This window comes from Hippopotamus amphibius, chromosome 11 (genome assembly GCF_030028045.1).
Source record: "Hippopotamus amphibius kiboko isolate mHipAmp2 chromosome 11, mHipAmp2.hap2, whole genome shotgun sequence".
In the NCBI taxonomy this organism is placed as follows: domain Eukaryota; kingdom Metazoa; phylum Chordata; class Mammalia; order Artiodactyla; family Hippopotamidae; genus Hippopotamus; species Hippopotamus amphibius.
The window spans coordinates 5,607,846-5,634,676 of NC_080196.1; the positions used below are offsets into that span (position 1 = coordinate 5,607,846).

At 41.8% G+C, this 26,831-nt stretch overlaps 1 protein-coding gene across 4 annotated transcripts; it reads right to left on the reverse strand.

Annotated features, from left to right (window-relative positions):
* Window positions 1-557: 557 nt before the first annotated feature.
* EEF1E1 (eukaryotic translation elongation factor 1 epsilon 1) lies at window positions 558-25,795 on the reverse strand. 4 transcript variants are annotated; one of them, XM_057699952.1, is made up of 4 exons: window positions 25,685-25,795; window positions 21,995-22,195; window positions 15,708-15,803; window positions 558-2,242 (listed from the first exon to the last, which is right to left on the reverse strand). In XM_057699952.1, exons 1-4 carry the CDS (start codon window positions 25,769-25,771, stop codon window positions 2,192-2,194), a joined length of 435 nt encoding a protein of 144 aa, XP_057555935.1. In that variant the 5' UTR covers window positions 25,772-25,795; the 3' UTR covers window positions 558-2,191. The 4 variants fall into 4 exon arrangements, with proteins under 4 accessions (XP_057555935.1, XP_057555937.1, XP_057555936.1 ...); XM_057699954.1 differs by lacking the exon at window positions 558-2,242 and adding an exon at window positions 5,214-5,799; XM_057699953.1 differs by lacking the exon at window positions 558-2,242 and adding an exon at window positions 7,545-9,264.
* Between the last annotated feature and the right edge of the window lie 1,036 nt (window positions 25,796-26,831).

Genomic DNA, 26,831 nt, shown 5'->3' on the forward strand with positions numbered 1-26,831 from the left:
AGATACACTTTCCAGCTGTTTGAGCGCGTTGTTCTGCCCACTGCTGAGCTGCGTTGTTCTCTGGGATGGTCAGGTAGAGTACACCTCTGTTTCTTTCTCCTCTTTTACAGAAATCTTTAAACTGCAGCTCACACAGCAAAGAGGCAGTGAAAGAAGAGCCCATTGGCAGAGCCTTCCTGACCGACACCTTCGGCTGGGGTCGGGGCTGCTCTAAGTGTGTCCTTGCTCCTTGACCCGTGGAATCCCAGAGTTTTGAGGACAACAAGGACTCTATCACTCCCTGAAGCTTTTGTGTTATCTTTTGTCTCTAGATTTATGAGATGTTTCCTGTATTATTAAATAAAACTTTTTTTTTTTGGCACATGGGCTTAGTTGCTCCATGGCATGTGGGATCTTCCTGGAGCTGGGATCGAACCCGTGACCTCTGCATTGTCAGGCGGATTCTTAACCACTGCGCCACCTAGGAAGCCCTAAATAAAACTTTTATTGAGATGATTGTAGATTCTCATACACTTGTCCCCTTAAAAAAATGCACAATGTGAGAGTTATGAGTTAAGTTTTATTTGGGGCAAAATCAGGACTGCAGCCCGGGGGACAGCATCCCAGATAGCGCTGAGAAACTGTCCTGAAGAGGTAGTGGGGGAGGTCAGGATATATGTCCTCTTGGTGAAGGAGGGGTACATGCCATCAAACGCATATTTTTATAGGGGGTTTCTCCTAGTCACGAGGAGCAGACGTCACCATGAAGGGATTTAGTGCTTTCCTAGCTATCAGGAGATGCAAGGATTGGCTCACACAATCAGCTCCTGAAAACACATAACTATCTGAAGACCTGTTCTGCTCGTTTTTCCAAAGCACAGAGTGCCTCATTCCTGGTCTCCACCCTGAATTTCCTTCAGGGGATGCTGGAGCTCAGCCGCGGCAGCAGCTCGTGTGGTTTAATCCCTGTAGAGGTGGACGGCAAGTGCCCATGGCAAGTGCCCGTTTAGAGTTGACACAGTTGTAAGACCTGATACAGAGATTTGCTGGACACTTGGCCTAGTTTCCCTCCAGTGGTAACATTTTGCGAATGTGAATATCAGAATCAAGATATAGACTTTGATACAGTTCACCAATCTTATTCAGATTTCCCTAGTTTTACCTGTACTCACTGTGTGTGTGTGTGTGTGTGTGTGTTTAGTTCTATATAATTTTATCACATGTAGGTTTATGTATCTGTCAGCACAGTCAAGATATTGCACAGCTCCAAAGCATAAAGATCCCACAGGGAACCTTTTGTAACCACACCTACCTTCCTCCCTGCCCCCACCCCAACCACTGGCCACCTGTGACGTAGCCTCCATTTCTGAAATGTTGTCATTTCAAAAACACTCCATACGTGGAATAAACTAAGCACTTCTCCTTGTTGTAAGAACGGCTGTTCTCCCCTTCACAGCACTCTATGCTAGATCGTTGTTCAGACTCTTAGTATTGGACGCTTTTAAACCACAGAATGGAAGAGGGATTTTGCCAATTATTGGGCTTCTTGAGAGTTAAGACATCTAAAACATGGAAATAACGCTGATTTAGAAGAAGTAAACTTCTGACTTCAGGGTAAATTCTTTGCTAACTCCTCATTGAACCTTATAAAAATTAGAAAATAAAAACGTGTATTTAATGACATTGCCTCTTGAGAACAAGTTTAAAACTCATTTCTTAGTATAAGCCCATCAAGGATAAGCAGAGTTGGGGGAGGGGGCCCCTACATTTATTTTGCTTTTTATCAACTCCACTTCATGAGGTTTCCTCTGGAATATTTTCTGTTGGTGTCACTCTTCACCCTTTTTTGACTGATCTATTTTTGAAGTGGGTTAAAACATTAAGAATGGAAGAAACTGATGAAAACAAAGGCGGGGAAGAGATTAGACCATCTTTTGGGGTGACATACCGTGTGCTAACCATATGACATTTTGGACATGCCTCTGCCATGCTGAGCCCAGAGGCCGTGTGGTGTGAAATAACACGCGGAGTATCGGTATCAGCTGTCTTCTAGGCAGCAGCTTTACAGTCCTGGGCTGGTCCTTCCTGGACCGAATCCTGCTTGTTCCCCCAGAGCGGCTTCCAACGTAGCTCCATCACTTGAACATGCAGTGCTGTACCGCCAGAGCTGCTACGGAGGCAAACTCCTGGGGCAGAGCCAACCAGTCAGAACTCAGGATGCTCCATCACCACACTGGTCCCACCTCCAGAAAACTGGACTCAGCTGTGCCAAAAAATAAGAGCACGAGTTTTTGGATGAGTGCAGCTGCTGTGTCTGAAGGTCACCCAAGCTTCAGACAGATGTAGTACAGCAGTTCTCGTGGTGGGGTCACCACACCAGACCTCTTGAATCAGAAATTCCAATGGGGACCCAGCAATCTGTGTTTTGAGAAATCCCAGATGATGACCACTCACGCTCAAGTCTGAGACCCACTGCTTTCACGCAGTGTCCGTCACCCACACTCCAAACTTCTGACAAGGATCATCCACTCTAGAATTCTTTCATCCAAGTCACAGGGCTCAAGTCAAATGCCGAACAGTCAGGAACTGCAAAGCTGGTGAGGTCAACCAGAGGGTTAAACATCTCTAAGGGTCTTTAAGGTAAGGGTGTGTGTGTGTATGTGAGTTGCAGGAGGTCGGGAGAACTGGGGCAGTGGAGGAAGGATAGCCTGCCTTGCATGAACAGACTAGTTCATGGACTGCACCAAAGAAACTTTGGAATTTGTAATCAGATGGCTGGAAGTTTATGGTCTTGGTCAAAGCAGGCCTGGGGCCTTGTTGTTTAGAGCGATGCCTTGTCAGGTTAGTTGTGTGGCTACTGTATTTCAAGCTTAACTCAGACAGACAGGCCTGCCAGGCACAAAATTCTCAAGCAGATGATGTTCGGGGGGACAAAAATTACCCACGGCAAGACCGCGAGGACAGATGACCCTCAGCAGAGATGGCAAGCCGAGTCCGCGGGCTCCCTGATACAGCTGGCTAGCCCTAGGGACCCAGCCTCTCTGCAGTGGAAGAGACAGCACGGATGAGACATCGAATTAACTCGCTAGGCTGGAAGAGATGCGACGCTTTTATTCTCCCTATGAGGAATCCAAAGTTTAAAAGATGAAAATATTCCTAAAGGAATCACGGTAATGGAAGAAGAAACCCTTGAGACATAATAGCAAAAAGGCCAGCATCTCAAATTCTCCTGACTTCCGGTCTCCTTTCTTTTGGTCTCTCTCATAAGTGAAAGATGAGTTTTGCTAGATAAGGTAGCAGTTAGAATTAGTTTTATTCATCAGTGGCAGGGAGAATAAAGGCAGAGCCTGCAGGAATATGGGCTCCAGCAACAAGTAATCATTATTACAAAATCAAATTCCCCATCTCATCTCTGATGTGCCTGTATGTAACCCTAGAGCTGGGCTTCGGTGTTATAAATCCAGCATACAAGACATGGAGCAGCGGGATACAGAGCCCCTTGTGTATCGAAAAACTCTGGCCAGCGAGAGAGATATATGATGGCAACTTTCTGCCCATTGCTTTTGCAATAAAATTCACCCAGAGCTCCAGGAAGAGTTGGGAATGTAATTCAGCCTCAATAAATCAAGACTAAAATTAAGATGGCCAGATATATAGCAGCCTCCTCAGGTGTATGGAGAATTTGAAATTTAGTGCCCTGGTAATGGGTAGGAGCAGGTTATCTCATTACAGAGGGAAAGAAGAAATATTGCTCTCTGGGGTTAAGAAGCTAAATGCTCGAATCCACAAAGCCACCACCTCTCTGCCAAAGCTAGATTAATATTAAAGTTTGTGAAACATCTGACTTTTTTTTTTAAAGGAATGACGTCAAATGATAGAAAAAATATGCATAAAGGAAAAAGCTGTACTTCGCAATCATTCTAATTTGACTCCTTGTCAAAGAGTTGTGTATTTTATCTCTCGGTGTGATGTACGTGTACCTGATTGTAATAGAGTTCTATCTTTCCCGACAATACCTCTGCTTAAATTTTTATCAACAAGTCTTGAAGCTGTTCTGGAAGGACTTTTAGCCGGGCTCTCACACAATGCACCAGCAGCGGGTGATCTGCCCATTCGTTCCACTCCTACCTTTCTGCCTTGGTCCCTGCGGGAAACCAAATGTGCCCACTACAGACTGCGGTGACTACAGCTTCAGGTTTAACTGGGGTGAGCCAATGGGGGACCTATATGCTTAACAGGGAGTAAAAATGAGCATGCCCCCACATCTGTTACAAACCTCGGTGCAGTAATCTTACTGCTGAATCTGGATGGGGATGGCGTAGAGCTTAAGTTAGGTCACTTTTTCTACCATCTTGTGACAGCAGTTGCCTGATGAAGACTGACCACCACGGAACTGCACAAATCACTTCATGACAGCTTTTGGGTGTAACTGGGCCAAAAGACTAATGGCCTTTTTTAAAAATATTTATTTTTTTGGCTGTGCTGGATCTTAGTTGCGGCATGCAGGATCTAGTTCCCTGACTAGGGATCAAACCCACACCCCCTGCACCTGCATTGGGAGCGTGGAGTCTTACCCACGGCACCATCAGGGGAGTCTCACAAATGGACTTTTGATATTGCTTCCAGTTCTATTATATCTATTTGGTTTATTTATTTTTGGGGGGGCAGCACTGTGTGGCTTGCGGGATTTTAGTTCCCCAACCAGGGACTGAACCCAGGCCCTTGGCAGTGAACGTGCGGAGTCCTAACCACTGAACCCCGGGCAATTCCCCTCTATTTGGTTTAAAACCAGTATTTACTGTAATTAGTGGAAAATTCGTAGATCCTTGGCTGAAGAACGATCCTTCCCTATTTGGAAGTTTTGACCTGTTCTTGAAGGTTGCACGTGGCGTAGGGAGACAGGGCCAGTATCTAGTCTGGGCGGTCAACTCAAAGCCCAGTGCACAACATGGTGGCAGGTGATGTCCTCCAATGGGGCAAGTGCACAGTCCCGTTCACTCCAGCCGTGGTCTAACTGGGGGGGTCAGCATGCGGGTTCGTTTCTGCCTGCGCCCCACCTCCTAAATTAACGTGAGATAATGTGAAGACTGTCAAGTGTCTGGTACGGGGCCCAGAACACAGCAGACACTCAGTAAATGGTATCTGAGTCTCTTTATTTACTTTCAAAGAATGCTGAGGGGCTGGCAGCTTCCACAAGAACGCTTCGCATGCTGTTTCAGACCACTGCACTGGACGCTATGAGGGCAAGTGTGTAACGTGTTATCAGCAGGGCCCAGTCGACTGTCAACACATAGCAGGTGCTACAAGAAATATTGAAGGATTGTTATTATTTTTTTTAATTGAAGTATAGTTGATTTACCATGTTGTGTTAGATTTTGGTGTACAGCAAAGTGATTCAGTTATACGTATACATACATTCTTTCTCACTACAGGTTTTTACAAGACATTGAATGTAGAGGGATTACTGAATGATGAGTGCTGCAGGCTTCTGGGAATTACAGAAAGGAAAGGGTGGAAAGGGGCATCCCCTTTTCAGAAGGAAAAGCATACACTTTAGAGGAGCTTCGTTGGTCTTTTAGGGGAAAAAAAAAAGAAAAATAGCACGCTCCCTTTTTTCAACACCTTGAAAAGATGTGAGGACCAGAGATTTTTAAACTGGTGAGTAATACAATGGATTCATGTTTTACCAAAATCACAAAATGGGGACTTCCCTGGTGGTCCAGTGGGTAAGACTCCGCGTTCCCAATGCAGGGGGCCTGGGTTCGATCCCTGGTCAGGGAACTAGATCCTCCACATATCACAACTAAGACCTGGCGCCACCTAAATAAATAAATAAATATCAAAATCACAAGATGCTCTGACAAGTTATCTCATCTCATCATCTCATCTGCTCACGTTGAACAGATGCCTCAGAGATGGCAGGTGGGAAGAGGCTTATGAATTAGTTAAGAATTTGACTTTATGAAACTGTAGGTTATGATCCTACCATCTTCCACAGCAGTTTGTCCTTCCCTGACCACTCTCTGTGTGCCAGGCACTGGGATAGGTAATTTTTATACATTCTTCTTGCAAATTAAACATCAGTCGTCTTTACCTCTATTTCATGAGAGGAATTTCATGCTCAGTGACTTATCCAAGGTCTCGTAATTAACATGGTGAGGCTAATGTATTTGACGCCACTTCTTTAAAACAAACAAACAAACAAACTGCTTTAGGACTTCCCTGGCGGTCCATGGTTAAGACTCCTTGCTTCCAATGTAGGGGGCACGGGTTTGATCCCTGGTTGGGGAACTAAGATTCCACATGCCATGTGGTGCAGCCAAAAACAAAAACAAAAAAACCCTGCTTTATTGAGCTATAATTCACAAACACCAAGATTTACCCATTTAAAGTGTATGAGTCAGGCATTTTTAGTATATCCAGAATTGTGGAAACATCTCATGTATTCTTGAAGTTACGTACACATTTGTTTTATCCAATGCCTAGGGCAGCTTTTTCTAAGATTGGTAAAAATGAATTTCACAAGTTAAGCAGAACTTGCCAGGCACACTGGTAAAGTGGCTTACAGGTTGACTTTGAGTCAGACACTCGACTGAATCCCAGCCCCTTGATACTGGCTGTGACTGAGGCCAGTTCCTTAACCAATCTGTGCCTCAGTTTCATTAACTGCCAAAAGGGAATAAGAATTAAAGGAGTGAATTCACTGAAAGCACTTTAGTGGTGCCAAACATGTACTGAATGCTCAACGTTAACTCAGTGCTGTTGTGAAAAGTGCATTAGCAGATCCTCATAATTCAGTATTGCAGGATCCTAAAATAGCTTTTGAACCGTGAAATCCGCAGTTAGGGAAAAACATTATATGGTAATCTAATTCTTTGCCAACTGAGGACCCATGGAACACCAAAAATTTACTCACGAAAATTCCTTTACAACTGGATTATTTAGCATCCGGAAAGTATTTTCCCATTTCAACACTACTTACCCTGAGAGAGACAGCTAGCTGCCTACCTAGCTATATCCCTTTTTTCCTTCTTCCTCATTGACACAGCACTGGCAGGTGATGTGTGCGCGAAAGGACTACATTTCTGGCCTCTCTCTCCCAGCTGGGATGGCCAAAGACATGTAAACAGATTTTGCTGAATAGGGCTTCCCAAAAGGTCCTTCACGTGGACTGACTCAGTTGGGAGAGGAGTCTTTTTGCACCTTCCTCTTGGCCTCCTTCTCTAGGTCTAAATCATGGACTCAAAGTCTGGAGCCAACAGCTATCTTGGACCATGAGTTGAATTTGAGAAAGAAAACTACTTGTTCAGTATGAAGAAGCAGCTAGATGCCTAATACCAACTGTGGACTGTCTTCTTTCACATAAGAAAAAAACAACCCATTTTAATGTTACTTGGTTTTTCTGCTATACACCTGCACCTAATTGCAATTCACACACTTTTCTTGGTTAGCTCAAAATGGACTTAACACAACATTCTTTCAACAAACACACACCGAGTATCTGCTGTTATGTGCCAGTTGTTGTTTGGGCAGCTGCGAAAAGAGTCTCTGCTCTCAAGACATATAGTGGAAGAACAGGTGATCAAAAACAGCACAATGACATCAGTGCCAGAATGGGAGGCCGGGAAGAATGGGTTGGTCAGCGTGGACTTGACTTTCAGGACATGACAAAGTTGAACACTGAAGAGGTCATCAAGTGAGAAAGGGTGTTTCAGGAGGAGAAGTACCTGACGGAAGTGACCCAGGATGCCCAGCAGCCTTTCTAAAGGGAAATGCATTGTTTCAATTTAGGCACTGAGAACATCATCTAACCTTTGCCTACAAGAGCCAGGGTTTTCTCCTTCTGCCACCCCTGCATCCTCCTAGATTGTCCTGGCACTCAGAAGGTGATAACCTGTTGAAGCAATGACGTGCTCTGCAATGAACTGACTAGCAGATATAAGGATGCAGAGGGTTAAGACTCATGACGGGGACTTTCCTGCTGGTCCAGCAGTTAGGAGTCGGTGCTGTCGCTGCCGTGGGCCTGGGTTCGATCCCTGGTCAGGAAACTAGATCCAGGAGCCACAGGGTGTGGCCAAAAAAACAAGGCAAAACAAAACAAAACACTCACGAGGTGGAAGTGGGAAGAGGATACACTTGGTATATGCAGTATTCTCTGCCCCTTCCCTCACAGCTGACCTATACCGAAGGAAGAGAATGAAATGGTTGGGATGGGAGGGCTGGCCAGCCCACTTCTTAACTACCCTGTCTGTTCGGCTTACCTCCCAGGTCCAGGCAGAACAGAGAAGTGTTAAAGGAATTCACAGCAGTGGAACTGAAGGTGGAAGGCTTACAGCAGGCCCAGCTGGGGCAGTGGTTTGCAGGAACAGTCAGCCTGGGCCTGCCTCTATGGTGCACATACTACTTCCAAAATGAACTTGAGCCCTCTAGTCTCTGAACATGTAAATACAAATTCACAGTTTCTAATACAAGAGCTACTTTGTAAAAATTAAAGATGCTCCCAATTGCAATGACTTGTGAAATCCAATCCTGCCTTGATCTATGACAATATACTCAATACTCTTGGCCTGTTAAATCTCAACTCAGTAACATGAACAAAAATGGGAGGGGGGGTGTCTTATAAAGAGAAACCTTTACTGATAGAAATGGGCTGTTAGGTTTTTTCACATAAATTGTCTCCACGAATCCTCAACATTTAGAGTTATCTTTCCTTTTACGTTTTATTTTTATTTTTACAGATTAAGAGAATATGGTTAACTGATTTGCTTTAGGTCATACATTCAGCTAGTATGTGATCCAAGCAACACAGCCAAAGGGATGTACATTTCCCCAGTCTCTGCTCTTCGCACTTGAACGCTGAATTGTATTCTACTGAGACTCAGCGTCAGCACCAAAATTTACATAGCATTGAACAGCAAAGTGCTCAAAGACTCTACTTTTCCTATTATTTGTAAATAGAAGCTCTTTAGCTCTCAAGAACTGATTATTTATTTTCTCAGCCACTAAGAGCTATAAATTGTACAGGTTTGTTAATAAAGTGTGAGTCTTAGTTCTTTACACAGTGTCAACAGCAGCCTTTCTATGTTGGCTTTTAGTTTAGAAGAATGTAGTAGTTACCGAGTACAAAAATGAGTGAGATAGTGGGAATGTCCCGTTGCTTCTTAGCTACTGCATGTTCCAATAAAGCCCAAAGACAACAGAAGAACCATTAACTCGAGGGAATGCATCTTATTCCACTTCCCTCTAGGGCGGTGCAGTGGTTAGTTTCACCTCAATGAACACCAACTACAGGAAAGAAAGAAACAAAGACTTTTTCAACCATGTTTACTGGCCCACATAAATATTTGAAAACAAATCCATCTGTCTTCCCTTTTTGTCTCCTTGGCACAATTTACTTGGTTCTCAATAAACAAACTACTATACATATTCAGAAGGGGAAAAGGTATTTTAAAAGATGAAAGAGGTCAATAAATAGCCAAATATGTCAACCATTGGAAGGACTGTTGTTTTTTTTTTTAAGATTAAGCCACTGATTTGCAACTTTTATTAAAATAAATTTCATCTCTAAAAACAAGATAATTGATAACGATCTCAACTCGAGTTCTGACAGCACTTGAAGCTTTACATTAAAAAAAACCCTGCAATATTTCAACTAAAGAACAAATAAAACGTTGGGACACAAATTTATACTTTAAAAACTCTACCAACTTCAATGAATAAAGAATAGTTGCATGTCAATTCACGTCAGTCCTGGTCAAGAATACACTTTCCACTGAGAATATCTTAATCACTCTTTCGTACAGTGCAGACGGCTTCTAGTGGGAGTTAGTATACAGTCTGTTCTTGATGAAGACAACACTAGACAGATGCTGCCTGATGCCTGGGTAATGCTGAATGTGACAAAACCAGCGAGACACGTTAAGATATTTCTCCTTTTCTTGAACCGTCAGGTCAACCTAAGTAGAGATTAAAAACACACATACAACACAGACATTACATAAGTGCAACTCAATACCATTTGACTAGGAGATAGAAATCGGGGGGAAAAAACCCCACAGTTCTCAAAGCCAACATATTCAGATATGAGTGAACCATTTCAGCCACGTGGACAAGCTCTCCACTTGTTTAATGCGTCCATGTTCAGTTCAAAACCGACGTGCTTTTGAGCGAAATCTGAAGTTTTCAACAAATGAAAAATTTACATTAACCCAGGATCTGGAGGACCAGAGTTTGTTTTCTTATTTTATTGGAAAGAAAAAATAGGAGAAAGGAAGAGAATAGCCTCTGAGAGACTAAGACATGGTTCTTTCTCCAATATTTTTTGCAAACCTAAAATAAGAAAGGTATGTTGGCATCTAACGTACTTAACAAGGAATATAAGGTAAACTCAAATACATACATATATATATATATGTAGATGGCTGGTGTATATATACGTGTAGACAACTGCTTCTTTCTACTAAACGCTGGGGAAAAACTTTACTGAAGAAAACAATGACCCATGTAATGTTAAGTGATTATTGTTAATATAAGAAGGAAGGGCTATTTCCGGGGTACAACAGACCTTCTGGATTCTGTCTGCAGTACAGCTGAACCTGATCTTTAGAGGAGGTAGCAGTTCACAGAATTTACTGTCAAGCTACAAGGATGCCCAGAGATTTGGTTAGAGAAAGATGCAATCAAAACAGTGGGGGCGGGACTTCCCTGGTGGTCCAGTGGTTAGGACTCTGGGCATCCACTGCAGGAGACATGGGTTCGATCCCTGGTCAGGGAACTAAGATCTCACATGCCATGTGGTGTGGCCAGAAAACCAACCAACCAACCAACCAACCAACCAACCAACCAACCAACCAGTGGGGGCCTATTATCTCCCTGGGCTCGGATTCCAAAGCCGACTTGAAGCCTTTTCTCTGAACCAAATCTTGGAGAATCATGAAGAGGCGTCAGGTAAGGAGAAGCAGGTAAGACTAGTGTAGTTCCTTCTGTTGTTAATTCACTTGTTTAACATATTGCAAGTCTTCAAAAAACTGACCAGGAATATTCACAGACACAAAATGTCTCAGTCACCCTCACGTACCTCAAAGCCACTAGCAGCCTGCTTTCTGGGAGGCGCTTTTAGCGATTGGGCCCCCTGTGGCTGTTGAGAATTTAGTGTCTACTTGTGCCCACAGGCCAACACTCTGCTAAGTTACCAGGTCAACAGCACCGAAGGACAAATCACTCTGCTATCCAATAATTATTACAGAACAGAAAATATTATTAGCAATAAAATTAAAAGGTAGACGTAGTATTTTCTCAATAACTGTTTAATTGAACTTGTGTTCTCTTTTCACATTTACAATAATGCAGTGTAAACAGAGAAAGTGATAAAAGTCATTCTGCCTTCCTTTTTGCCTTTACTACATTAGGATACGACTATATCAATATCAATATCTGATCTGTTGGACTTCCCTGGTGCTGCAGTGGTTAAGAATCTGCCTGCCAATACAGGGGACACAGGTTCGCTCCCTAGTTTGGGAAGATCCCACATGCTGCGGAGCAACTAAGCCCGTGCGCCACAACTACTGGGCCTGTGCTCTAGAGCCCGTGAGCCACAGCTGTTGAACCCGCATGCCTAGAGGCTGTGCTCTGCAACAAGAGAAGCCACCACAATGAGAAGCCCGCGCACTGCAACGAAGAGTAGCCTCCACTTGCCGCAACTAGAGAAAGCCCGCACGCAGAAACTAAGACCCAACACAGCCAATGAATAAATAAATAAATAAATAAACAAAAAGTAAATTAATAAAACACATACACACACAAATCTGATCTGTTAGCATTATCTTTGGTGTCAAATGTCTATCTCTGTTGGACTAGTTTACTAGCAGTGGGTCTCACTGCTACTGTTACATATAATTTAAGTTTCTGGTCTAAATCCTACACACAAGCTGCTACAGCAAACGACAAAAATATACTCATCTTGTTTAAGGGGGTGCAGGGTTGCATGTAGTTATCAGAAACATGTGACTATAACTATTCACCTACACTACAGTTAGGCCATGGCATGCAGATAAAAAATTAACACACTGGTCAAGAAAACTGGTCAAGAATGTCTTTTTTTTAGTGTAAAAGTTATTTCTATTAAAAAAGAATTCATGGTTTCACATGTAAAGAATTATATTGCTCCAAACTATCTTGTGTGCTGTACACAGGAGGGACGTAAACAACCACTGTGGAATAAACTGAATACCAGTCCACATTTCAAAAGTAAGACACATTTTGTAAAAGAGCTCAATTTTTGTTCTTTTTCTAAATCTTTACCATAGGTGAACTTCACCACTGACTTCAAAAGAAAATACAAGATTTTTTTAAAAAGTTCAACTACTAGTAAACATAGCTGCAAATCTAACAGGAAATGGGGGTGAGTTTTCCTTTTCTCTCCTCTCTCCCTCCCCCCCTTCTCCTTTTCCCCTTCCTTCCTTCCTACATACATACATACATACAGATGTAAATAAAATTCAAAACCAAGTTCAACAAACCTCTTTACTGACAGTTAAAGCAAACAGAAGTAGCAAATATTACTCCAACTTGACTTCATGTCAACTGTTGAAATATATGATGAATCCACTCTGACTGCTGACAATTTGACTAATTTCAGAACTCTTTCATTTTAAACAGTCTCTACCCAGCCATTCTGTGAGATGTTATTTTTCAGAATGAATTAAAATGCACCGAGAAGAAAGCATTTCCAAGCAATAAAGTACTAATGCTTGTTTGATCTATGTTTAAGTTGTTCACTCAGATTTTGACACAGGGGAAAGGGGCAGCGTCTGTTTCACAATTCACACTTCAGAACAGCATTTGCCGCCACAGGGACCAGCATAAGCTGTCACCAGGCCTATCACTGAAGATAACAAAAACAGCAAGGAACGACAATGCATGGCAAAATCTATTTTCTCTAACTTAAAAATTTCACATTTTCAGTCTCTAGCGTATGGATCACAACTGACTCACAGCACAAAATAATTTTTATTCCAAGAGCTTCTAAAGTTTCTTCTGACGTTTCCTAATTGATTCCAGTGATTTTTAACTAGATGATCTATTTAAGAGAATGTAAATATGTCCACTTTCCCTCAGAACATTTTGCTAGAAATGCAGCGCTTTTCCAGAGGATCAGGTTACACTTAACCTTTTGGTTTATATTCTGGAGCTTGTCCCTGGAGTCTGAGAAGATTATAATTGACCTCACTTTCTTACTGCCACTACTTTCTGGGTAGACATTCTATTTCTGAATGCGCTGTAAACAGAGAAACAAACGAATAAAACATTTTACCCTCACCAAACTTCCATTTTTTAGAACTTTTGGGCTGGGATCCGCATCAATTATTTTACTTAAAATTGGTTTTCCATCAACTCTTTCTAGTTTATTTTTTTTTTTTATTTTCTTTACAACAGGAAACACAACGTGCTTGCTCTAGTTACGCTTCCTGCTCCTTACTGGCTTGCAAGCCCATGTGTCTACAGGGACGCTTGGCTCCTCCTACCTCATCCTTCCTTCTTATTTATACTGGCACTCTACAACTAGTTTGAACTTTAAAGCCAAACAGATAGTATTCTTAGTCGCTAATTTTCCATGAAGACGTGAGAAACTCTTCGAGTGACCTATTCCAGATCACGGTGAAATGTCGGTGTGCTGCCTTTCCAACTGGCACCGTGCTGCCTCTGGGGCATTCTCTACTGCTGGTGTTCCTGGGCTGCTCTGCAGCTATCTCTTTTTACTTTTCCTTTCTTTCTAAGAGAATGACACCTCCCCTGGTGCTCCAAGCTTCAAAACAAATGAATTTCAATAGATAACAATCTTACAGTCAAGCAGCATGTAACCCTGTTCACAGGGCTGCCCTTTACTGGGAAACCCTTTAGGAAAGCGGTGAGTCACTGGGGTGGTAGTAACTGACAGTTTAACAAAGGAAGGGCTACGTAATATTCCTCTGAAGGAATGAAGATGGACCAGACCTTGGAGTAACTCAGCCACAGCTAAAATCAGGCTCATGCTGAAACAAGATACAGCGTGACTGTTTGACAGCTGGACGGTTCCCCAACTGCTGTTTCATACCCCATGCTGACTGTGCTGATTACATATTAACTACTTAATCACGTAAGCAAATAAATGAAGAAACTATAAGGGCAAAAATAAATGCACTGCCAAGGCAAACAAAGTGCCAGAACTGTCTGATGAATATGAGCAGGGGGCCAATCTGAACCTCCCATCTGCTCTGCCTGAACTTAACACCTGGTAATCAGCCTTTTCTCACCTGGGTATATTTACACCTCACTCAACAGGGGTGTCATTTAACACCACAGGGCACCGCTGTCACAGCGCAGGTCTCACAGCACAGGTTTCATCTGTGAGGCCTGTTCCTCGAGAAGGTGTTTATTTCTCTGACGTAATCTGCCTGCACATGGACCAGGGTGGGAGAGCTGCTGCAGTTACGGACTCTTTTATGAACCCAAGGAGACAGTGAATGTGAGTTACATATTATTCCACCCAATTTTGCTTTGAAAACAGTAAGTATGAGGTCCTTAATTATAAAATTGTAATCACTACTTATAAAGAGGATACACATTCCAAAATAGGGAATATAAATAGGCAGACATCACTGAATATTGTTAATGGAAACCCAGTTTTTGTTTTTTCCAAGTTTTATTTTGTTTGCTTGTTTGTTTATTTATGGCTGAACCGCAAAGCCTGTGGGATCTTAGTTCCCTGACCAGGGATTGAACCCAGGCCACGGCAGTGAAAAACACAGAGTCCTAACCACTAGCCAACCAGGGAACTCCCTGGAATCCTAGCTGTAACACACGGCATTGACTGAAACACTTCTAACCTGCCTGGAAACCACTCGCCCTCAGGAGCACCTAGACTCACAGTGAAACAGCTTGGCAGCTGGTGCTACAAGTACTGTGCATTACAGAATCAGGACCCTGTTCACTCTGCTGGCAAAGAAATTCCACACAAGCTCCCTCCTTCTCAGAGTATTTCCTTTCCTTACGGCAGGACCTGTGTAAGCTAGAGAGAGAAGACTGTAAGTACACACGCTGGTTTGCAAGAGTTATACTTCCTTACTGTCTTTTTTACTTAGAGGTGAGAAATGCTCATCTTCTTAATGACAGCCTGCGTGTGACTCCTCCAACACAGTTCAGCCTGGAGATAGGACTGAAGGCACGTACTTGGACTGACCAAGAGTTGGGGATTTGAGTTACACAAGAGAGGACCCAAGCTGGATGGGGGAGAAAGTGAACAGGTTTGGAAAAAGGGAAGGAGCTGAGTTACTTCAGATAATGATGAGACCAGGGAGGAAGATTACGAGCTAGGACAAGAGGCTGCATAGAGGATGCGGTACTGAAAGCAAGATATTGAGCTGGAGCGGAAAGGTGATGGTAGGGTCCAGGTGAGGGTGACAGTGGGGCCCAGGTGAGGGTGATGATCAAGTCCAAAGGTTTGCAAGAGAAGGAGCCACAAAGAAAAGCAGGAACAAGAGCAGGAATCAAGCCGGTCAAGGAATAGGAAGTTCCTATGGGTGATGGGTCCATGGGAGAAATATTTGCATAAGGTACCTTATGTAAAAAGAATTCCTTTCACTATCATTTGCTAAGTTGAAAATTCAAATTTGATTTAAATTCAAGACAAATAAAAAAAAATCATTCTGAACATCACAGATAAAAAAGCCAATAACTATTCAAATACTCACAATAAAGCGATGAAGTCCGTAGTATAAGAGGATATCTGCTAATGTGAAGTTATATCCTGTAAGGTAGACTTTATCTTCAAGATATGAATTAAGATCCTAGAAAATGGAATTTAAAAAATTAATTTAAAAAGCAGTAATAATAAAGTTAACTATACATTTGACTTGAAACACTTAGAAGGCTATTAGAAAACAAAATACTGACATTTAGTAAATTTAATCTGTGACAATAATAGATTCAAATTCATTCAATATCACAAATCATATAACAATCAACTCATTTTTATCAATAGGGTAGATATTATTAGTCTTAAAGACATAAGAAAACATTAGAAAATACAGATGGCGCTGATAATCACAGTGCCATCTACAATCATTTCAAATGACTAATTTTTTTTGGGGGGGGGGTATATTTTGTAAATCATGCTCATGTTAAATTTGTTTTTTTTTTTGCCTTAAAATATAAAAAACTCCTCAACGGGAAATTCCCTGGCAGTCCAGCAGTTAGGACCCAGTGCTTTCACTGCTGAGGGCCAGGTAACTAATATCCCACAAGCCGTGCAGTGTGGTAAAAAAAAGAAAAAAAAAAGCTCTTCAACAATTCCTACGTGTTTTTTTTAAATTTGGTTGCACTGGGTGTTACTTGTGGCAGGCAGGCTCCTTAGCTGCAGCAGGAGGGCTCCTTACTTGCGGCTTGCCAGCTCCTTGGTTGAGGCATGTGCATTTTTAGTTGCAGTATGCATGTGGGATGTAGATCCCTGACCAGTGATCAAACCTGGGTCCCCTGCATTGGGAGAGCGGAGCCTTCATTAGGGAGTCTTAACTTCCCGCCACCAGGGAAGTCCCGGCTTTCTCCTATTTTTTTTTATAAATAAATTTATTTTATTTTTATTTTATTTATTTATTTTTATTGGCTGTGTTGGGTCTTCATTGCTGCATGCAGGCTTTCTCTAGTTGCGGTGAGCAGGGGCTACTCTTTGTTGAGGTGTGCAAGCTCCTCATTGCCGTGGCTTCTCTTGTTGTGGAGCACGGGCTCTAGATGCGTGGGCTTCAGTAGTTGCAGCACATGGGGTCAATAGTTGTGCCTCACGGGCTCTAAAGCGCAGGCTCAATAGTTGTGGCACACAGGCTTAGTTGCTCTGAGGCATGTGGGATCTTCCTGGAGCAGGGATCGAACTCATGTCCCCTGCAATGGCAGGCGGATTCTTAACCACTGCACCACCTAGGAAGCCCTCTCCTATGTTTTAAGAGAATTATAATTTACTGGCTTGTTGCATTTTTTATACATGTATATTTTTAACTTTTTAATTGAGGTAAATACATGTAAGACATAAAATTAATCAAATTTTAATCTCCACCATAACCATTTTTAGGTGCGTAATTCAGTAGGTGTTAAGGGTATTCACACTGTGGTGCAACCAATTTTCAGAATTTTTTCATCTCAGAAAACTAAAGCTCTGTACTTATTAACCGCCTCCCCCCAGGCCCTGGCAATCACGGTTCTGCTTTCCGTTCCTATGAATTTGACTATTTTATATGCTGTATATAAGTATATACTACTTGTCTTTTTGTGACTGGCTTATTTCACTGAGCCTAATATCTCAAGGTTCATCCATGTCATCACATGTATAAGAATTTCCTTCCTTATTAAGGCTGAATAACATTCCAAGGCATGTACAGACCACATCTTATTCATCCATTCATCTGTCAACAGACACTTGACTGCTACCGTGATTAACACTGGCATGAACACGGGTGTACAAATATCTCTTTGAGACCTAGTTTGAATTCTTTTGGGTATATTTCCATAAATGGAATTATTGGATCACATGGTACGTATAATTTTATTTTTACTCTTGAGGAATCACCACACTGTTTTTCATAGCAGCTGCACCATTTTACATTCCCACCAAAGCCAATTTATCTATTTTTATGTTTGATGCCTGTGCTTTTGGTGTTACATCCGAGAAATCAGTGCCAAATCAAATGACATGACACTTTCCCCTTATGTTTTCTTCCAAGAGTTCTATCGTTTTAGGTCTTATGTTTAGGACATTGAGTTAACTTCTGAGTTAATGTTTAAATATTGTGTAAGGTAAGGGTCCAGCTTCGTTCTTTGCAGCTGGATATCTAGTTTTTCTAACACCTTAAAGACTCCAGTTCTAAACACCATTTAAAGCTACAGAAAGTTCTCTGTCATTTGTTCCTCAGACAATGATCATCAATTTTTAAAAGGCTATATTAATCTAAGTATATACAAAAAAGGATTCATTTAAAATCATCACTAAAAAATTTTAAAAATGCTAGTAAACACTCAGCTCCCTAAACAGCTAAGAGGCACTTCTGAAGGAAAAAAAAATTTTAAGTACATGTTAAAAAATTAAATACAAAATTTAAAGGATCCTAATCTGAATTAGAAGTACAGTCTGACAGACCAGCATGAATAATATCAATTAGTTTTCTAGAAAAGAAAAAATCTAGATAAAAAAATATTATATAAATATTTTTGGTACCTCTCAAAATTAACATGTAGCTTAACGGCACAGGAATTTACATTAAATTACATTCAAATTAAATGAGACAAAAGATTTCTAAATAGGTGACATAAATCAGATACTCTCACAGTCTCCTCTAAAGACTAGTTATGAAACACTGCCCCAGTGGTCAACAGCATTCATTCTAGAAGAATTCCTTAAGCTATAGAGAGAGCAGTTTGTTTTGATTCTCAAATCATATGCCAAATGCTTGGCACACAGCAGTTCAGTGATCAGTGAACATTCGCGGAACTGAATCTGATCTCTTTGAATCTGCCACGCCGTCACTCAGACAGTAATCTTCAGAATGGCGTGTGAATACGGGACTGTTAGGAGTGGTACAGATGATGACATAAAGGAACATGGACACAAACAAGGAAGCAAATGCATAAGAATCAAAATAAAATTGGGTAGAGAGGGTAACACACACTGGTATATCACACGCTCCCACTTAAATTCTATAGTAATCTGCTGAATGGAGCTAGTTTTTCTCCAAATGTCTTCAAATGAAACAAGTTTGATAAAGCATAAGAATAAAATAAATAGGTCTACAATTAATTTTAAGAAGCATTTTTTAATAAAGTCTGCAAAAGTAATTTAACACTGCTTTGTATAGTGTATATATGCTTAACATAAAATCCATACCTATGTTTTAGTTATAAAGACTCCTTTAAGGTTATACTCTTTAGAGTTTAAAAAACTACTGCGCTTCCTAGGTGGCGCAGTTGTTGAGAATCCACCTGCCAATGCAGGGGACATGAGTTCGATCCCTGCTCCAGGAAGATCCCACATGCCCCTAAGCGTGCCTCTAAGCAACTAAGCCTGTGTGCCACAACTATTGAGCCTGTGTGCCGCAACTACTGCAGCCCACGTGCCTAAAGCCCGTGCTCCACAAGAGAAGCCACGGCAATGAGGAGCCCGCGTACCACGATGAAGAGTAGCTCCGCTCACTGCAACTGAAAGAAAGCCCATGCAGCAACAAAGACCCAACACAGCCAATAAATAAATAATTTAAAAAACTATGAATAGGCAATACTTTTCTGATTAGTGATATAAATCAAAATTTTCGGAAATTTAATTCTGAAATTCAAAACACAGAATTTCACACATTCAAAATACTCACGGAACAGAACTAATGTCCGATGTTCATTATTTTTTTTAAACAAGTCTTTCTGATGCCGTTGATGAATTTTAAAAAATATATTCCTCTATAGGGTTCCATCTGATTTTTCTTTTCCCTCTTAAGTATCTATTAAACTTTCTAATAATATTGAAAAGACAGTATAATACACAACTATATATCCTCCATGTAGATCCAGATGTTAGTGTATCATGCCTGTTTTTTGAAATTACATATTACCTTAATTATGAGCCATTGTGGTTTTAGCGCTGAAATGGAACCTTAGCAAGCAAATTAAATTCTTTCACAATATCCTTAAAGCAAGATTTAAAATAACAAGTAATAAAAACAGAAATAGCCCAGTATAAAAATAGGCAAAGGATACATGTAAGCAAATTTTTAAAAACAATGAAAATGTTCACAAAAATTATGAAAAAAATGCCACTGCATTAATAATGTCAAGAGAGAAAAACACAAAGTAAACAGATCACTTTTTGGTTTGTTTTGGTCATGAAATCGGGGTGGTGAAGGAGGAAGAGGGGTAACATCTGTGTCAGCAAGGGTTCTGTGGAAGAGGCCACTGTCTAATACTGCCGAACTATAGTAATACACTTTCTTGGAAGGCAGGCGAGCAACACATCCTTAAAAATGTATATAGCTGTGGCCCAACAATTTCCCCGTAGGAAGTCAGCTTAAGGAAACAAATGGGAATGTGTTAAAATATTTAGCAACAGTCTAGTAACTACGTGGGGGCAGACTAAATGCTGGCACAAGTATATGACGACGGAGTACTAACAGGTTATCAGAGACAATATAAGTGAGTATCCACGGACTTGAAAAGCTGTTCACAACATACTGTTAGTGAACAACAACAAAAAGTTACAGTGTCCAATAGCTGTCCATTTTATAAAATACAACACACACATATATGAGAAAAGAAAAAGCACATGAAGAACACAAAAGGGATTCAATAATTCAATATTTGGTGACCGAATAAGTGTTACTAACAGTTCTCTCTTGATGGTGGGACTACAAATGGTTGAAATTTCTTTTGCTTATTTATATTTCTTAAAGTTCTATAATGAATACTACCTTTAAAAGAAAAATACTATCATGAAATAGCAAAAAGCAAAGTAAAACAGAAAACAATCCTTTTTCATCTGTGCTCATCTGGCCAAAAACCACACTGCAGTCGGTTACACCTATATCTGCCTCCTGCACTGGTCTGAGCTCTGTAAGGGCAGGGGCTGTGCCTAGTGGGACCTGCATCATCAGCCCCGAGGACCGTATCCTACTCATCACTGTAGGTACAGATGAGCACACAGTGGCAGAGCAAGGGCGACAACCCAAATCCCCCAGGGCTTCGTACATGTCAAAGACGGTCATATCTCCAGTTAGATTCTCCCAGCTGACACTTCAGGGAATAATATTTATATATCCCGGACACAATGTTTTATACGTCTATGCTCCTAATACCAAACCTGTGAATACAACTTTTGAACTTATATACCCAACTCAATGAAATCCTGTTCATATATTTTAGAATTAAATACTTTACTACTAATGCCTTCTCCTGGGAAACTGTAACACAGAGTTACATTTACTTTTTATTTGCCTGAAAGCTCACATTCACTTAGAGGGAAGACGTGCTTGCTTCCCTTTGGGAATGCTGCTGCGCGTGGATACTGAGAATGAACAGTTGATCATGACAGTCCTATAAAGGAAAAAGACCTGAAATTTATTTTCTACCAGTTCTATTGATGGTATCTGTCAGGAATACTGTTTAAACCATTTCCCCCAGAATGATAAAGAAAAACTTCCAGTACCATAAGAACTTCTTGTACAACCTATGTTACCAATTTACATTATAATTGGAACAAAATGAGGAAACAGGGATTCCTACAATGACATGTGGTTCTCTAGGTGATCTCTAAGCTTCCTTCAATTTTAAGCTTAAAAAAAAAAAACTGACAAAAACTGCTTTATTTTTACATAAGTGATTATTAACAAAAGTAATTTTATTTAAAAAGTTTTTCCCTCTGGAGCATGTTTGGTTTATATTTTATACCAATAGTCTTTAATTCTAATTTGACTTCTTTAGAAAGAAAATACAAATCCCAAAGCAATAAGTCTCAAGGGAAGGAAACGTGGGCTTTCTCAGATCAATTGGACAGTTTTTTCCAAACCACAACCCCCAAAGACTTGGAATCCCCCTGCCTTTAAGAAAGTACTTTACTGCTTAGGGAATCAGGGCCGCTGAGTGGGGGAAATAAATATCAAGCCATCATATAAAAAAAAAAATCACACAAAGCTATTATTATTGACTGTGATGAGTGCTACAAAGGAAAAACACGGGGTACTGTGTTAGGAAAGAAAAGCATTTAGAACAAGGAACTGCATCTGCTTGAGAGATAGGGAGCCAAGGATGTGGCTGAGGAAGGGGTATTTGAGCTGAGGTCTGAGTGGAGGGGCCAGCAGAGTCTGTTCCAGGCAAAGGTAATAACAGGTCCCACTATCACGTGGCAGAAGGAAACAAGTAAAGAAAGCCGACAACTTCAGTGACTGAATCTCAGGGAAGAGAGATCCCTGCTATTAACAGTTCCTGCATTCCAGCCTATAAAGAGACGCTGCGATACCTTCAGAACAGTGCGGATGTTGTCTTTATCGGAGTGTCCATCTACTCGAGTTACCCTGTATTCTAACCACTGCTGAACCACTGCTTTCTCCTCTGCGGTGCTCCCCAGCAAATAGTCCTTGTTGGCCTGCTTGACTAGGTGAGCTGCTATGGTAGTCAGTCCCATTAGACTCGGACCATTATTCATCTGAAGAACTGGAATCTTAAAAAGAAAAAAAGAGCTCTTCAGATAAATCTTAAAAACAAATACCATCATGACTGTAAGTTCTAAGCAATCGCTAAATCCCAAACTGTTTTTTCAAATGCTCTAAGATATTAAATTACCTACAAATGAGATTCAGGAAAATAACAGTTTATAATTTACATTTGATAACAGATGCTTGATGCTATGAACTGGTAATAATATTGCAAAAATCAGTAATGATCCTTCTACATAATTTATAACTACATATATACAAAAAGAGAAAATGGAAATCCTAATAATACCACGTAATTTTGATCAAGATTACCCATATCCTACTTAGCAAGGTGAACGAACATGCTTAAATAAACCCAACTTCTGTAATAACAAAAGTAAGAAACAATTATAGTGACCACTGAATTCATGTTGATACAGCTAGAACCACCATGTGAGCTCTAGCCTGGTTTGAGTGATACGTAATCTAACATAACTACTTATCTCACCAGCTAGGTATGGACTGCGACGGTGATTTCGTTGCCATGGACTGCATATTCATCAATTTTAGAGTCATTTAGAGTGAGGTCACTGATTATAAATGTCTAATAATAAAGTCTGGGCTTCAGGTAATCATCTGAAAAAGAATCCTACTTTTCAAGTTTATTATAACAGCAATACAAAGGGTCAGATTATAAGAAATTGCTAATTCATTCAAATGTTCTTGATGCACAACTAAGCGAAGCATTTTGAGAAATTTAAAAGAAAATGGAAAGTATCATCAATGGGGAGACCAACCAATCATAAATAATAAATAGACAATTGAAACAACCTCATGAAAGCAAAAGAGATTATTTCCTCAGGAAGATAGCTGCTCTTTTCAGCCATGAAATAGTATCCTGAACTTGGGATAGTGATTTATACTGTGCAGGGCCCTTTCACACTCACATCTTGGTCAATAGAACCACGTGAAGCATGTGGGGAGATTAACACTTTATGGATTCAGATTCAAAGGTTACCTCCTAAACGTTTAAGGAAATAACCAGAGGTAGTCTCAGCTTTCCAATTCCTCACCAGCTACCCTCCATTCACTACTTAGCTCCTTCAACTCTGACTTTTGCCTTTACCTCAAATGAAACCATTCCATCTAAGATCACCAATAACCTCCTTTAAAAAATGTATTAAGGGCTTCCCTGGTGGCGCAGTGGTTAAGAATCCGCCTGGCAATGCACAGGTTGGAGCCCTGGTCTGGGAAGATCCCACACGCCGAGGAGCAACTAAGTCTGTGGGCCACAACTACTGAAGCCCATGCGCACAGAGCCCGAGCTCCACAACAAGAGCAGCCCTCGCACCACAACGAAGAGTAGTCCTGGCTCTCTGCAACTAGAGAAAGCCCACGCAGCAAGGCAGACCCAACACAACCAATATAAATAAATAAATAAATAAATAAAGTGATTAATTAAAAATAAAAAAATTAACAAATGCATTAAAAGAAAACAATATGCAACTCGCTGGGGATGCTGCCAACGTTCCATTCCTTGACTGTGTTTGTGTGCACCTTATGGTAGATAACTCACTGAGATGTGTGTGCTTTTAGGAAGGGGAAGGGAGGGAGGAAAGAAACAAAGGAAGGAATGAAGGAAGGAAGGAAGAGAAAGAGAAAAGAGAGAGGGAGGAAGAGAGAAAGAGAGAAAGAAAGAGGAAAGAAAAGAACTCACAATTGCTGAGTGGGGGGGGAGGTGGAACGACAATTCTAAAAAGAATTATTTGTAAAAATAAATTATCCACAACCTCATCATAAGAACTCAAAAAATTCCTGGTTACTTTCTCATCTAATCATTACATCTTCTAAGACAGGTAAATAATTTCATTCTCAGTTTACAGATAAAGAACCAAGGTCACCAGGTTTGTGACGACAGAGTCAGGGTCTGGGTGGGCAGTTCGTCCTCTTTCCTTTACATGGCCTAGGCAGACACACCTCATGCAGCTGCAAACATGTGACACACACCATTCACATTCTTCTTAAGGTTCCATGGTCTTCCGAGTAATCACTTTCAGTAGCTACATAAATAATATCCCAATGTGCTGATGTACTTAATTTAATAACCATTCTTGGACTGTTTTCAAATTCTAATTATTATTGAAAATACTGAAGAGAATGCCTTATTGCTGGCTATTGCTGTCAGCTGTTTTCCCAAAAAATGAATAAATCTTATCATATATCCTCATCCCTTTCCCCAAACACATCAACAAAAACCTTCAATAGCTGTCCTCTGCTAAAAAAAAAAAAAAAAAAAAAGAACAACAACAAAAAGTTTTAATTAAAATAAAATAAGAAACCACACTCTGACCGCCACAGCCCTCACAACTGGGCCTCCAATTATAACTCCGGGTTTACTGTGCATTGCATCATTGATCACATTGCTCTACTTCCTGTGCCCAACTACCCAATCTTTCCTAATTTACTGGTCTTACACACTTTAACCACCAGCTTTCCATGAAGTTTACAAACCCACTTTTATAGTCAGAGTTAATTTTCTCTTCCACACTCTTCAACAATGCTTTCCTCCATTTAGCAATTCTTCTGTTCTGCTTAAAAATGAGCGGTCGATGACTGTTTCTCATATCACACTAGACCATAAGCTCCCTGAAGACAAGACTCATGTCTGGCAACGTTCTCGAAACACTAGAAACCAAACGAGGAAGGAGTGGCAGCCGGGGAAGCATCAGCCGGAGGCAAACCCCAAAGCTGGCCACTCTGGCTCCGGTGCCTCCTCTGTGCGAATCGGTGGGCCGGTCTTAGGCAAGTCACCGCATCCTTTCTAGACGTCAAACTTAACGTGTAGAAACTACAATACGACTGCTTTGGAGACAAGATTTTAAGACGGAGCCAAGGAAGAACAGAAAAAGCCATAACAAAAAAAACCTAGTATCATCTAGAAACAACATCTCAAAGAGGCACGAGACGTACACGACCCAAAGCTGTCTCCCTACACGCTCCTAGTGCGCTCATCCCTCCACCGCAGCCGCCCCCTCATAACACACAAGCATCCTTCAGAGCCCTGAGAAGCCCGAGGCCTTACACCCCTCCAGGCGATCTCAGGCCGCCGAACCCCCTCCGCCCCCGGACCTCTCCGCACGTGGCACGCTGACCTTGACCGGCCCGCGGAGAAGCTGCATCTCCCAGACCGCGCCGGGGCCCGCCAGGCGACCCCCGGGCCGGCGACGCCGCAGCGCAGCGCAGCTCCCGTCAGCACCGGACCCGAACAGCGGCGGCGCCGGCACCCCCGCTGCCCCCGGAACGGCAGGGCGGCGCCTTCCCGGAGGAGCAGCTCAGGCCGAGCCCGAGCCGAGCAGGTTCCTCCGCCTCCTCCCTCGCGCCGGGAGCCGGGGCCGCAGGAGGAGCCCCGGGGGCGCAGACACGTGCGGAGAAGCCCGGGCGGCCTCCCCGCCCCGCCGCCGCCGCCGGCAGCGCGCCCGCCCCCCTCGCGCCCTCCGCGCCGCCCCGCCGCTCACCTGGCGCTCGCCCTGAGCGCTGTACTTGTTCCCTTTGCTCAGCCCCAGGGACTTCTCCAGCAGCGCCAGCTCCGCGGCCGCCGCCATCTTCCGGCCGAGCTCTCGGCAGGGGCGGGACCCAGTCAGCAAGGATCTCCCGCATTGGCTGAGCGGCACGTCCAGCGCCCACAAATGTCGCCGGCTATTGGCTGGCCGGGAAGGGGGCGTGGAAGGCGCGCCTGGGTGTGGGAGGCGGGGCTAAGTGAGGGGCGGGGCCGAAGGCGGCGTGTGTGACAGGTGGAAAGGGGATGAGCTGACCTCAGCGCTCCAGCTCGGGGGAGGCGGTAGAATTCTGAATTTAAAGATTACCAGAAACACTGGGTATGTTAGATAGTGTCTTGTCTAGGCCAAGAAAATCAGCCATTGCTAGTTTTAATGATCTTTATTTGCGATGCCATAAAGATAGAATAGCGATATAATTTATGTATATATATTTATGTGTATTATGTCTTTTTATGTTTAATTTGTGTGATAGTGATACAATTTATGTAGCTTTTGACATATAAATAAACAATGCACATAACTTTCTCTCCCTAAGATATTCTTACATCTTCAAAGAGGAAATGGGTAGTATATGCTGAATCTCAAATATTTCCAAAAGATTTCGGAACAATAATTTCCACATTGAAGAATGAGTAAGCAACGTGTGTATTAGTCTGAGAGAAATGGGAAGGAAATACAAGGCAGTTCATCACTAAGTCAGAAACATAGTTTAGTGAAGAATGCTGTCACTCTGTGACACCTTCCCTACCCTAAAATACTTGAGTTAATTCTGGCAGCAGAAATAAATGTAAGGAAAAGAATATTTGGCCAAATTGACATAGGAAAAAGACAAATGAAATTCCAGTATAAGTGGATTATTGTGCACCAATTATCTGTTTATTTTTCTTATACGGAGAACTGAATAACTATTTCACTGCTTCCAAAAAGGCCAGTCCTCCGATACAATTCACTCATCTATTTTCAGTGTTTAGGTACATGTTTTGCTCTCTGCAATAAAATATTTAAAAACATCTGTACAATTATCTAATTGTAATAGGCATTATATTTAAAATAAGGCTTGGGACTTCCCTGGTGGTGCAGTGGTTAAGAATCTGCCTGCCAATGC

Bases quoted from the DNA above. Each gene is read 5' to 3' on its own strand.
- EEF1E1 (XM_057699950.1), bottom strand. From the start codon at position 25,771: ATGGCGGCGGCCGCGGAGCTGGCGCTGCTGGAGAAGTCCCTGGGGCTG. The intron at 22,196-25,684 runs GTGAGCGGCGGG...TTTCTTTTTAAG, and splicing joins GCGCTCAGGGCGAGCGCCAG to ATTCCAGTTCTTCAGATGAA. The intron at 15,804-21,994 runs GTATCGCAGCGT...TCCATTTTCTAG, and splicing joins ACATCCGCACTGTTCTGAAG to GATCTTAATTCATATCTTGA.